Source organism: Hippocampus comes, unplaced genomic scaffold (genome assembly GCF_001891065.2).
Source record: "Hippocampus comes isolate QL1 unplaced genomic scaffold, H_comes_QL1_v1.1 scaffold299, whole genome shotgun sequence".
NCBI lineage: Eukaryota > Metazoa > Chordata > Actinopteri > Syngnathiformes > Syngnathidae > Hippocampus > Hippocampus comes.
Genome location: NW_017805694.1, coordinates 517,809 through 531,142, shown reverse-complemented (window position 1 = coordinate 531,142; position 13,334 = coordinate 517,809). Strand labels below are relative to the sequence as shown.

At 53.1% G+C, this 13,334-nt stretch overlaps 2 protein-coding genes across 2 annotated transcripts; both read left to right on the top strand.

The window, feature by feature from the left end:
* Positions 1-4,012: 4,012 nt before the first annotated feature.
* On the top strand, positions 4,013-4,936 carry LOC109522932 (melanin-concentrating hormone receptor 1). Its single transcript, XM_019881759.1, has one exon. It carries the CDS (start codon positions 4,013-4,015, stop codon positions 4,934-4,936), a length of 924 nt encoding a protein of 307 aa, XP_019737318.1.
* Positions 4,937-8,044: 3,108 nt separating this feature from the next.
* On the top strand, positions 8,045-10,191 carry LOC109522926 (shaker-related potassium channel tsha2-like). The gene has a single exon (XM_019881755.1). It carries the CDS (start codon positions 8,774-8,776, stop codon positions 10,178-10,180), a length of 1,407 nt encoding a protein of 468 aa, XP_019737314.1. The 5' UTR covers positions 8,045-8,773; the 3' UTR covers positions 10,181-10,191.
* The last annotated feature ends 3,143 nt before the right edge of the window (positions 10,192-13,334 follow it).

Genomic DNA, 13,334 nt, shown 5'->3' with positions numbered 1-13,334 from the left:
TATTTATTTGGAGCAGCTTCACAAACTGTCGACTGAATCCATTGGCTCCTGCTGCGCCGCCAGCCATAATTTATTTCATCTTGAAAGTGTCTATTTATTTGGTGAATGTATTGTGGCGCTGCTGACTGACTCCCATCATGCACTTTAGCTTATGCCATGTCCATGTTCTTTTGTGGTCGATGATGTTGTCTCCACGGTCCTGCTTTCTTTCTTTCTTTCTTCCTTCCTTTCATTCTTTTTTGTCGGCCCCCCAAAATATTTCTTGTGGATGTAATTTATTGGACGCCTCGTCAACCCACTCTCATGGCGCTATAGTTTATTTTTCTAGAACACGGCCGTTTCAACGTTCTTGACTTGCACTGAGAGCTTCATGTACATGTGTCCAGTTATTCATCAAGCATTAAATATGTACTCCGAAGGACTTGCTTGTGCTTTTCGTCTGCAGCGACCGGTTTCGAAAAGTCCATTTGAGCTGTCTTGTATTCGGAGATCATTTCTTCCGACATTATGAACGGTAGGAAACTGAAAATGGATTCTCGGGCACACACACACACACACACACACACACACACATTTTATTTATTTATTCATTGATTTATTTTTCAAAAAATGTGTATGTTCTCATTGAGTTTTTTGATGTACCGTAACACGGATCAAATAATGTAAACAGATGAGAAGCACACACACACACACACACACACACATGCATACATGTTTTCGAGTTTTATTTATTTATTCATTCATTTATTTTTCGAAAAATGTGTATGTTTTCGTTGAGTTTTTTGATGTACCTGAACACGGATCAAATAATGTAAACAGATGAAAACCGCCCACACGTATGAAACACAAACATGGACGAAAAAGAAGGACCTTCCACAATATAGTTGAGGGAATATTTAAATGTAAGATGTAGCGAGACTTTTTCAAAGTATGTTGAGGTCATGAGGTTTATTTTTCACTCTAAAAACCTTGGACCTTACGCCCACAAACGAGCTCATGAAACAGACACCCAAACACAGACAAACATACAGTAGGTAGACAACGAAACACACGCACACACAGACGGATGTAGGACCAGATCATTTTTCTAAATTCTTCCTTTGAACATGAACTGAACGAGCTCATCGATGCATTGACAATCTTTTCCCTTTTTCTTTTTCGATTTTTGTGGGTTTATATCCTCAATCAATCAATCGCACGAGTACACTGGAGGAGCACACGTGAAATGAAGCAAAAATCAATGTGACAAAGATGGGTTGTTTTTTTTTCCCCCCTTTGCATTGTCTTTTGTTATGTCAGTTGCATACATTTTTATAAAGTGCGCTATTATCCAGTCGTGTTCTCCTTGGTCACAAGAAAACATATCCCAAACATTTTCGTTGGGTTTTCTGGCTAAGGCCGGAACATATGAATGAGATCTCCATTCACTTGCGTGCGGAAACGGTGATCGCTATGTTTGGAGTTGTTTTGAAACGGCTCTTCAACAACGTGTGTCTGAGTGAAACTCCAAAATAAAACTACCCCGTTTTGCGGTGTTGTTTTCTTCGCTCCTGAAGCTGAAAACAGGAGGGGCGGACGGGGAAGGCCTCACGCTTGGTCGGCTGCATTCGGTGACCGGCAACGTGCGCCATGAGATGACGTGCAATCGTAAAACGCTGATAAAGGACGAAAAATCAATCAAATGCCAGAATGAGGAGGCAAGAAATAAAAATGACAATCAATGAAGGGCTCTGGAGGGAGTGTGTGTGTGCGTGTGTGTGTGTGTGTGTGTGTGTGTGTGTGTTTATTCTGGGATCGTTTTTGTCGTGTTATAAGAGAAAGACAGTCGAACCTCGTTTCACCGTAGCCCGTTTCCAATGTTTGCACCTCTCTAACCTTCACATTTCCAAGTCCCTATTTCACGTCATTTCTTTTCCATTAACCGCCGCCGCGACCTGGAGAGACGATGGCACCCAGCTGGCCCGGGAACGCCCCCGGAAGAGCTGGAACAAGTGGCTGGGGAGAGGCAAGTCTGGGCGACTGGACTTGTGTGGATAAAGCGCTTCACAAAATGGATGGAGGGATGTGACCCCGTACCGTACCGTAGCGTCGGATTGCAGACAGAGCGTCCACAGTTACAACCATTACTTGAGGGTTTATAAATTCAAGGTGTAAAAGAATGTAATCTACAATTGTCACGATGAGAGAGAGAGAGATATGTTACTTCAATTTTTATGTTACGATGTCAATGTTTCTATTGAAATTGGTAAAAAAATAAAACATACAAAATGTTTGTAGTTTGTTGTTACCCGCTCTCTTATGACACATGTATACAGTTTATGTTATAAAATAGTTGGAAAAAAAATGCTTTTTAAAAAGTTGTTTTCTAGACTTGGAACGGATTTTAAAAAAATACATTGATCATAATGGGAAACGTGGTTTTGGTTTTCGAACAAATCGGTTTTTCGAACAGCCTTCTATCTCTCTATCTATATATCTCTATGAGAATATTCGCTAAAGTTTTGGTGGGGGCTCAACACGAAGGAGAATGAGGAGGAGGTGGTTATCCTTCCTCCCAGCAGCTGCTCTTTGGCCCTTTCCTCTTTCAAGTCACTCAACCGGAATGAATGGGAGCCGAGTGATGTTTGCTCGTCCGCGTTTTGAGCAATCACACGCTGAGCCGCGGCTGGCGAGGAGAAGGAGAGGAGAGGAGAGGCCGCCACCTTGCCAAGGCGACAAGGATGCGTTGTGACAATTTGCCGCAATGAGGAAGGAAGCAACAAAATACTGCTTTCCATTACGGGATGATGATGATGATGATGATGATGAAAAGGTGAGTGTCGTTTTTAATATTGTTCGCCAAAGTCATGGTAACTTTCTGTTCACACGTCAAAAAAAAAAAAAAACCTCAAATGTGCTTCCAAAAGTATCAAAAAAAGTTTCCAACAATGTTCCTGTCTGACTCAGGAAGCTAACGAGACAGAAGGCTCTGGAATATTTTGCTCCAATATCGAGCCATTGATTATGTCAGTAGATGCAAATGGGGCGGCCCGCTGAACCGTGGTTCGAGATCGAAATGCATCGGGCGAGGCGGGTGGGAAGAGTCAATCAAGAATGGGAAGCACTGGCAACGCACGGGTTGAGTAGGCTGGAATCAGTTTGAGAGGCCGCCTGGCCCCCGTTGGCCGACTGTCGCCGGCGCGTGACGTACGTCGCTCATGTGCTTTTTTTCAAATTGGAAAAAACATTTTGAACCGCGGCACAACCGGCGGCCGGTCAGCCAATCCTGGCCTACGGCGCCGTAGCTCGGTCGGGTGGAGCCGGTTTCTCGCCGTCGTCTCTGTACACCCGTCACGACATCCGCTGGATTTATCCTCCTCGCCCCGCAGGTGGCCTTGGGCGCGGGAACGCACAAACCAAGACTTGCTCCAGCCTCACGCAGCTCTACGAGACCAAGACCAGGCCGGGGTTTTTAGGAATCGAGATCCAGTCAAGACCGTGATCGATGCAAGCCGAGACTGCAACAAAACCAAGACCGGGATCATCTGAGACCGACGAGATCGAGACATACATCGAAGCCATGAGGAGAGAGCAGAGGTTCCTTTTCACGATGATGTGACGGCCAAAAACACGGTGACAAGAACTCAGTCGCAACGCCGCAAAGGTTGCACGCCACTTGAAGTTATCTCTCTTGCTTCTCCTTTTGATTACATGCATGAAGACGTCGAGAAGCAAATCAGTGCTGGTCCAGACCGGTCTTGACGGAAAAACCCGAATCCGTCCAGTCCAAGGCAAGACCGAGACCTTCAAAATGCAGTCTTGAGACCAAGACCGGTCTTTTGTTTTCCGACCCTACGCGGAGGTTGGGCTGGATTCATTTGCATTTTCCGGAGGGAATAGGAACCCTTTTGGAGTCTGCTATTTTTTTCCCAATCCAGGCCGTGCCACCTGGAAGGATCCCGGCATCGACTGCTTCAGATCATTCGCAAAAGGTCCGCGGGTGTCCCCTTTGAAACGGGCGAAGCTGAGCGACATGGGCGTTCCCAACACCTACAGTCTGGTGTTCGCCTGCACGTGCGGCGTGATCCTGGGCGTGGGACTGGGGGCCAACCTGCTGGTCTTCTCCTTGTTCGCCAAGTCCAAGTCGCTGCGCAAGAACCACCTGGACCTCCTGCTCCTCAGCATGTCGCTGGCCGACTTCCTCACCCTGCTGCTCATCCCCTTCACCCTGCACTCGGCCGTCAGCCACTCGTGGCCCACGGACGAGGTGTCCTGCAAGGTCTACCAGTTCCTGTTGGCCTTCGGCCTGGCGGCCAGCACCTACTCACTGTGCGCCGTGTCGGCGGCTCGCGCCATGATCATCACCAACCCCTACCGGCCTCCGGCCGCCGACCTGGTGGTTGTCATGTTCGTGCTGGTCTGGGCCCTGAGCTTCGTCATCAGTCTGCCCCTGCGCATGTTCGCCACCAAGGAGAGCCTGAGCCCCGGCCTGGTCGGCTTCACCTTCTGCCTGCCCACCATCCAGGAGCATCACTACCAAGTGGTCCTGAGCCAGTTTGTGCTCCTCTACTTCATCCCCATGCTGGTCATCGCCTTCAACTACGTCCGCCTGGCTCTGTTTCTCCACAAGAGTCCGCCCATGTCGGCGTCGGGCGCCCGCAACACGCGGCGGGCCTCGCTGATGGTGTTCCTGGCGGCCGCCACCTTCTCGGCGTGCTGGCTGCCCGGCTACGTCCTGGAGCTGTGCGTCTACCTGGGCCTCTACCGCCACGGGGGCGCCTGGGAGGTCTTCTACTTCACCTGCACGGTCCTGCAATACCTGCACCCGTGCATCAACCCCGTGCTCTACGTGCTGCTGTCCAAGCGGTACCGCCGCAGGAGGGCGGCCCGGCTCTTCGGATGCCACCGCAACAGAGTGCGGCCGCAGGTCGTCAGTCTCTCCGCGGACAGTTTTTAGACCTGGTCTTCGGAACTCTTATTTGCCGCTCCTTGAACCGACGGGGCGCTTGCCGCCGGACAGTTCGGAGGCAAGGACCTCCTTTGCCGAGTCGGCCCAAAAGCACGCACTCCGCCAGATGTAAAGAACCGAGTACGATCGTGAAAGTGTTTTTGCAAAAGTGCGCACACCGTATCACCGGGGGAGGCCGGTGCATTTTCGAGCCGAAGCATTGTGTGAATTTCGACTCAAATTTGGAGGGATGCCAACCCTCTCACGGGTTCGCATAGCACCCCCGTGACAAACAGCGGTTCAGTGTATGCCTTTTAAATTTAGATGAGTGACCTTTCTAATTTTAGACATTAAAAGAAAAGCATGCAAAGCTAACAGCTCGCCGTCAAACAGCGAGGCTGTGACAATTTGCGTATTGCAACCTTCCTACTCGTCAAACGCGGCCGGCCCAGAGTCACGGCTGCGTCGCTCGACAGCAAACCAAAGCAAACAAGTCATTGCCGGTGCTAACTGGCTCAAAATTGAAAGTCACCGCTGTCAAATATAACCGAGGCCGACGCGCCCGCGGGCCAACACTCCTCCCGCCCACGTCGACCCGCTCGCCGAAAACCAGCGAGCCAACCGACTCGCGAGCAAATTTGCGTTCAAAACCCCCCCCGCGCAAAATGTCAAGCGAAGTCTGCGGCTTCCCCGCGAGACCGCATTCTTGACACGCCGCTCCTGGAGCGAGTGGCAGAAAAATAGTTGCGGCCACACGTGCCGCCGCTGCCGTGAGCTCATCGCGCCGCCGGCCCCGCGGCCCGCCGCGTGTGGCCGCTTTATTTATAGGACTCCCTCAAAGTCGCTGCCTTTGGATGGCGTCGGGTTACAGCGCCGCGGAAAGCTGAAAATACAACATGCGGCGTCCGCCGGCCAAATCCCTCCTTTTGGAAAGAGTGTCGATGTTCACCGCCGTGTCATCGAGCGGAATTGCGGCCGCGTGACGTCTTGCCCACTGAATGCGAGATGTGCACCTCGGACTTCAGCTGAAACAGCTGTTCGTGCGAAAAGAACACAGCTTGGCCTCTTACCGGTCAACTCCGAAATTTGGCTGCTACAACCGGTGGAGTTATCGGGGTGGGGCGGGGGGCATTCAAAACACACACACACACACACTTTTAAATATGGTTGGACCCCGCCCAGCTCATCTCTTGACGTGGAAGTCAAGGTAACACTGTACCTGCGACTGCCTCCCCTTTCTCCAGTGAGCACTTTGAAGCCGTCAGCGGTACCTTTGTCACACCTCGGCTGGATCATCATCATCATGCGCTTGACTTTGGAGTCAGACGATCCTCCATTCGGCGTCCCCAGTTGGGCCAGAATGCCGCCGCCCGCCTCCTTCACTGGAGCTCATAGGAGGGAGCGCCTCACTCCGACTCTTTAGAAGATCCTTTTCTTCGTTTTCCATTTCTTTTGAAATGCTCCAATGCCTCAGGTGTGCAGACCGGACACAATGAGAGTTAGCGAGAACTAAGCAAGGCTTCGAGGTCGTGGAGCCTTTTCCGTCGCCGCTCCCGCTCTTTGAACTAAACGTTGGGCAAGGCCCCTCGCTGGCCATCTTTCAAACTCGTCATTTTTATTCTTTAGCTTTGAGACCCGATTTTGAGTTGGACTCTTTTTGTGCTTTCTACTGTCTGTGTTATTCATTGATTGTTTGTTGTCTGAATTCGTTTTGCTCCGCGTCCAGCGCTTTGTTATGCAGCGGCGGGTGTTTTATAGCGCACTCAAAATAAACTTGAGTAAAAGCAAGATGGAAAAAATAGCATCGGACCACCTCTCCTTGCCTGTCTCTAGTCCTCCCACCTCCCGCCGGGCACGTATCAAGCGCGACATCATCTGCTAAAACTGTCCGAGGCTTCATCGAAGCCTGGAAGGCTAATCCGGGAGGCCGGGCGTGTGACCAGGATATGGCCAGGTCATCCCAAGGAAGCCCGCCCCTCTCAGACGGGACGCCTGCCGTTTTCTTCACGCTAAAAGTGGCGGCTAGCAAAAGTCGAAAAGAAGTGACACCGCCGGGTCATTTTGTGTTCCAACAAGACTGGGGGTGGGGGTGTCCTGCTTCGAGAAGCGCACGCATCGTAAACGTCGCCCTCCACGGCATGCGCGCGTCTCCCGGGCAACGCGTCATTCCATGCGCATGGCCGTCCGTCTACATTTCCCACACGTATGGAAGCTTGCGGGGAAATGCGCGCCTGCAGCATACAGGCCATACAAAGTAACATGGGTCGTTCTATACAGGGGATAAAGAATGCATCTATTTGCATATTGTTTGATTGTCCATCTGCATGCGTTGATGCACTCTTTCTGTTTCACAAGCTTGCTCCCCCACTGTCACGTCGATGCTCACTTCACCAGCCCGTCCGTGACGTTTTGCGCTCTTTGGAGCATTGAACTCCACCGACCGATCGAAAGCAAAGCGACGTCGTCGTTTCATTTCAAAGTCCTCATGAAATAAATAAAAGTATCAGATGGACAGGGAAGCAAAACTTTGGAATGAGCGTGTGACTGAGGACCCTCAATTTAACACGCCTGCCCCCCCACCCCTCCCGCGCCGGATTCCGAATCACGTGTCCATGCCAGGGCTTGTTTGTTTTTTTGGTTTCCTTGGGGACGGACGCTCAACGTGAGCCAGACGCTCCCTTTGCTCAACTGCATGCACTCACTGGCATCATCACGCTCGCACTTGACTCCCTCTTCTTCTGTCGCCGAAAAGGGCCTTATGATTGTTGTTAGCACACACACACACACACACACACACACACACACACACACACACACACACACACACACACACACACGCGCACACGATATTGGACTATTAAGATGTGTGATGACATGAAAAGAGTTGAGATGGGTTTTCGCAACACCGACTGACTGACTGCCCTGCGCGATTGTCCCAAGCTGAGCTGATGCAGCAAATGCAAAACACAAGGTCAGGAACAATCTGAGCCACATGCTGCTTCACCCTCTGAGCTCCGACTTTTAGAGGTCAACATATCTGATTGATCAGCCGGCGCTGCGCAACTTCAGGTCCTTTTGGTGACCCTAAAAGCCCGGACAGCCATCCTTTGCGCCCATCCTCCTCGTATAATGCAGCCCTTTGAGCACGACCGACGCCGAGCGAGCGTTATTTTGGCGCCGGGCTTCCTGAAGAAGACGCCGCGGCCCCCCCGCGTCTCGAGTATCAGTCAAGCCAGCATTTTCCACTGGCGCAGCCGGGTTCACGCCTCGCAGCATTTTAGCTTATTTTGGCCACATTAAATATAAGCTCACCGTGGCGGCGGCGGCGGCGCTGGCGGTGAGTTGCTTCTTCAAGTGTGAGCGAGGGGACACCGGCGGGTTCCCCCTCGCGACAGGAATAGCGCCATGATTTCATGAATGAGGGGCTCGCAATTGGAGGGGAGCTCATTTGTCACGGGGGGGGTGGTCTGGACAAACCCGAACGGGAAACGGCCGGCTGCGGATTCGACGGAGGCTTGGTCAAAAGAGCGTGGAAAGCGCGTTGACCGCGGCGAAGCGTCGGAGGGACGGCAGCAGAGGCGGCCGGTGCCATCCGGTCTTCGGACTTGGGGAGGGCTGCGCGGTTTAAAATGGTGTGAATACGATAGCCGCCTCCGCCCATTGGCGCGGCTTCTGCGAGGGGGGAGATCTGTCCGACGCGGCCGGGCTCCAATCCGACGAGAGGACCGCGCGGATCCGACGGCGCGGTACCGGCGACGGGCCCCTTTCCGCCGGGAACCCGACGTGACTCCCGCAACCTGCATGAGAAAGGACACTTGAGAGGTGACCCTGGGAAGGGGTAAAAAGATGACCGCGGTGTCCGAGGAGAACCGCGACGAGACCGTAGCGGTCGCCCCCTTATTGGCGGACGAGCCGCAGGAGCAGGAGTGCAGCGAGAGGGTGGTCATCAACATCTCGGGCCTGCGCTTCGAGACCCAACTGAAGACGCTCTCGCGCTTCCCCAGCACCCTCCTGGGGGATCCCCGCAAACGCATGCGCTTCTTCGACCCGCTGAGGAACGAGTACTTCTTCGACAGGAACAGGCCCAGCTTCGACGCCATCTTGTACTACTACCAGTCCGGGGGGAGGCTCCGCAGACCGGTGAGCGTACCCGTGGATATTTTCCTGGAGGAGATCAAGTTCTACGAGTTTGACGAGGAGACGGTGGAGCTTTTTCGAGACGACGAGGGTCTGACGAGGGAGGAGGACCGAGCGCTGCCAAACAACGAATTCCAGAGGCAGCTCTGGCTCCTGTTCGAGTATCCCGAAAGTTCCGGACCGGCTCGGATCATCGCCATCGTCTCCGTGATGGTGATCCTGATCTCCATTATCATATTCTGCTTGGAGACCTTGCCCGAGTTCCGGGAGGTCCCCGCGTCGGCGCAGGAGCTCCACGCCAACGGCAGCGCTCACGGCAAGGCGCGCAGCCCCTTCACGGACCCCTTCTTCATGGTGGAAACGCTCTGCATCGTGTGGTTCTCCTTCGAGTTCACCATGAGGTTCCTGTCCTGCCCCAGCAAGGCGGCCTTCTTCAAGAACATCATGAACATCATCGACGTGGTGGCCATCGCGCCCTACTTCATCACGCTGGGGCTGGACTTGGCCGAGCACCAGGGCGGCAGCCAGCAGGCGGCCTCGCTCGCCATCCTGCGGGTCATCCGCCTGGTCCGCGTTTTTCGCATTTTTAAGCTCTCCAGACACTCCAAGGGTCTTCAGATCCTCGGGCAGACCCTCCACGCCAGCCTCAGGGAGCTGGGCCTCTTGATTTTCTTCCTCATCATCGGCGTGGTCCTCTTCTCCAGTTCCGTGTATTTCGCCGAAGCCGAGGACCCCGAATCCGGCTTCTCCAGCATCCCCGACGCCTTCTGGTGGGCGGTGGTGACCATGACCACGGTGGGCTACGGGGATATGTGCCCCAGCACCATCGGGGGCAAGTTTGTGGGATCCTTGTGCGCCATCGCCGGAGTGCTCACCATCGCTCTGCCGGTGCCCGTCATCGTGTCCAACTTCAACTACTTCTACCACCGGGAGAACGACGAGGAGGATCGCCCGCAGTACGTGCACGTGACCTGCGGACAGCCGCAGACCTCGTCCGGCGACTTTGTTTCCCTCCAAAGCGAGCGCTCCCTTTCCAAAACCGAGTCCTACCGGGAGGACGACCAGGAGAGCCTGACCCAGATCGAGATCTACGCCGGGAAGCTGACCGACGTCTGAGAGGAACGGGTGAGTCGCTCCTTCTCCGCTGGCGCTCACCCGTATTTCCGACGTACGTTCGAAAAAAGCAAACCCTCGTGTACGTGCGGCTCGGGATTCGGTAGTCGGCAATTTTGAAAGCAAAAAATCCGCAACTGGCTGCAGCACAATAAACATTTCGCCGTCCCGTGATTGGTTGGTCAGAGGGAGCCAAGTTTGATGAGTAGCGAAGTACGGTTCAGATTCTATGAATGTTTTTTTTTTTTGGAAATGTCGTGAACCGCTCCCCAAGATATCGGCGGCACCGTTGCGGGCTGCTTTCTGTTCAGTTTGCACAGTATAGAATTGATGTTTTGCGTTGCTTTTGGCTGGCAACCAGCCCGGTCCGGTTGAGTATTCTGACAATTGGTTAGGAAAGGCTCCGACTCGCCTGTGACCCCAAACGAGGACAAGCGCCACAGGAGTCAACAGCGGCCCGGTCCTTTATATAGACGGGGTGGGGGGGGGGGGCTCCGATGGCGCGGCGGTCCACTCGCCTGACTGGTACGAGGGCAGCGTGGGGTCGGTTCCCACTCGGTGGCGGCGCCGATGCGGGTGTGACCGCTGGTTTGTCGCCCGACATGTGCCATTCGAGTGATTCGGGGTGTCGTCCGCCTTCCGCTCACAGTCAGCTGGGATAGGCTCCCGCGGCTCCCCGCGACCCTGTTCCGGATAAGCGGTGTTGAAAATGGATGAGTGGATAGAGAGAGATGCAAGTTTGAACATTTTTGTGGAGTCAATCAATCCAAATAGAAAACAAGGACTTCCGAATCACGGGGGCGGCGTGGCGTGGTCGTTTTCCAACCCAAAGGTTGGCGGTTCCATCCCCCGGCCATTGCGGCCATGTCGAAGTGACTTTGCGCAAGATACCGAACCCCCGGTGGCCCCTGATGCCGCGTCATCGGGAGGCGAATGAGGTAACGGTGTCCTGCGCCTTGAGTAGCCGAGGGAGAAAAGTGCTCTCCGAGGGACAGACCGCTTCTGTGTTCCACCTCCATTTCGTTGAAGCCACGACACGGACAAAATGTTTCATGTTCACCCGGTAATCGTGGACTTTGACTTTTATGGCTGCGACGGGTTCCCAAAAAGCTGGGCCGGGGTCATGTTTCCCACTGTGTTGCGTCACCTTTTCTTCGAACAACTTTCAGTCCACCTTTGGGAATTGAGGAGACTCTTTGTTGAAGCTTTCTTTCCCATTCTCGCTCGACGAACGGCTGCGGACGTTCGACGGTCTCCGTTGAGGCTTTTGACGCTTGATTGTGCGCCACACGTTGTCAATGGGAGACGGGTCTGGACTGCAGGCGTCCATGTACCTTTCGGGATGAACGCTGCCTTCACAGCTGCGCGCGTTGCCATCGGCCGTGACGTGGCCCCGTACCAGCACGGGTGCCAGCTTTCAAACTTTGCGCCCAGAACTGTTTGGACACCCCCCCCCCCCCCCAAAAAAAAATGTGGACTCGTCAGACCACAGAACACTTTTCCACTTGTCATCAGGATACGTCAGCTGACAAGCTAATTTGTTTGTGTGTGTGTGTGTGTGTGTGTGTGTGTGTGTGTGTGTGTGTGTGTGTGTTTTCTTACAGGAAAAAGATGCTGAAGCTTGCCACTTTCTTGCGATCCATCGAGACGTCTCACGAGCAGAACAATTGGACAAATTTGCCGAAATGGATGATAAAAAAAACTTTGGGGGCTGAAAGATTGTTGTAAATATTTTCTACTTTTTGGCGCAGCTTGCCTTCACACGGGGCAAGAACTTTCAGGGCACGCTGTGGAGGACGGCCATTGTAAATGTCTTCGTACATAGTATTTATTTTTTTAGCCTGTACGTGAACTTAATTTAATCTTTTTTTAATAAAGAAATGCTCGGGCATGAGGGACATCATGTTGGCTTCACGAAGTTGTGTGAACGTCTTCGTCACAACGTGTGTGTGTGTGTGTGTGTGTGTGTGTGTGTGTGCGCGTGTGTGTGTATGTGTGTGTGTGTGTCCAATCAGCCTTCAGCGTCTTTGTGTTGCCATGTTCAAACCCTCTGCCCAGGTCCTTCACAAGCAAATGTGCAAGCCCAAGTAACACAAAGTCAATTCGCAGATGAGGAAAGTGACGTCAACAAAAATGTCACCCCAAAAAAAATTCTGATTCTGGCCACGAGCTTGTTCTGAGCGGCAACGTTTGGAAAAAAAAAACGCAAGACATCCTGCCATCTAGCGGGAGAGCCTGGAATTGCTCCCCATGCAGCTCCAGTTCAGGACGCGAGTGGGCCCCAATTTGGGAGGGGGGCAATCGACTTTGAAATGGCGTCGGAAGCAACATTTTTGCCACCCATTTTGGTCAAGGCTTTTTGCGGTGAGTCAGCAGGACGCCCCCACGTGAACGCACACGCGTGCGCACAAAAGACCAACTTGAAAGTCACATAAATGGCGTGCTGTGTGACGTCACGTCAATAGGAAACCTTCAGCGGTGAAAAAAAGCGCGAAGATCCCAATTGGACCGGTCGCCTTCGAATGCAGAAGTTGTCAAAGAGAACCGTGGTGTCTGCTTGTCTTGTATTTTAGGACAACGAACGCCCTACGGGCTCCTCCGAGCCCCCCCCCCCCCTCACATTCCATAAATCGCAGGTGCAAAAAAGGAAACAAAGTTGAATGTGACTTTTTCTCGCAGGTGCCCTTTTTTTTTTCGCCACAGGCCTTCTGATGTGTTTTTGCGAAACGCAATGAGCGTCGTATCCGACATGCCACTCGTCCTCCCTTCCCGAGGTGCCGAAGCGAGTCTCGTTGGCGTGAGACAAATCTGGATCGGGTCGCCTTTGTTCGCCGCTTCGCGCTGTGCTGCAGCGCCTGCTGGCGCCGCGATGCATGTGCACACACACACACACACACACACACACACACACACACACACACACACACACGGACTGAGAACTTGTGCTCATGCTGCTGTTGAGAGTCGCTCTGCATTGCGTCGAAAGCTCCAACTCCCTCCCTCCCTCCCTTGCTCTCCCCCCTCCCTCCCGCATCCATGCATCCATCCATCCATCCATGCGTCCACTTGCGTGTAAAAACGCCGCAGAGGAAACGTTCTGTCCATCAGCGGGGCTCGTCTTTCGCCCTGTTTTCATCGTTCGCCAAGCCCCCCGCAG

Coding starts and splice junctions, on each gene's coding strand:
- LOC109522932 (XM_019881759.1), top strand. CDS start 4,013: ATGGGCGTTCCCAACACCTACAGTCTGGTGTTCGCCTGCACGTGCGGC.
- LOC109522926 (XM_019881755.1), top strand. CDS start 8,774: ATGACCGCGGTGTCCGAGGAGAACCGCGACGAGACCGTAGCGGTCGCC.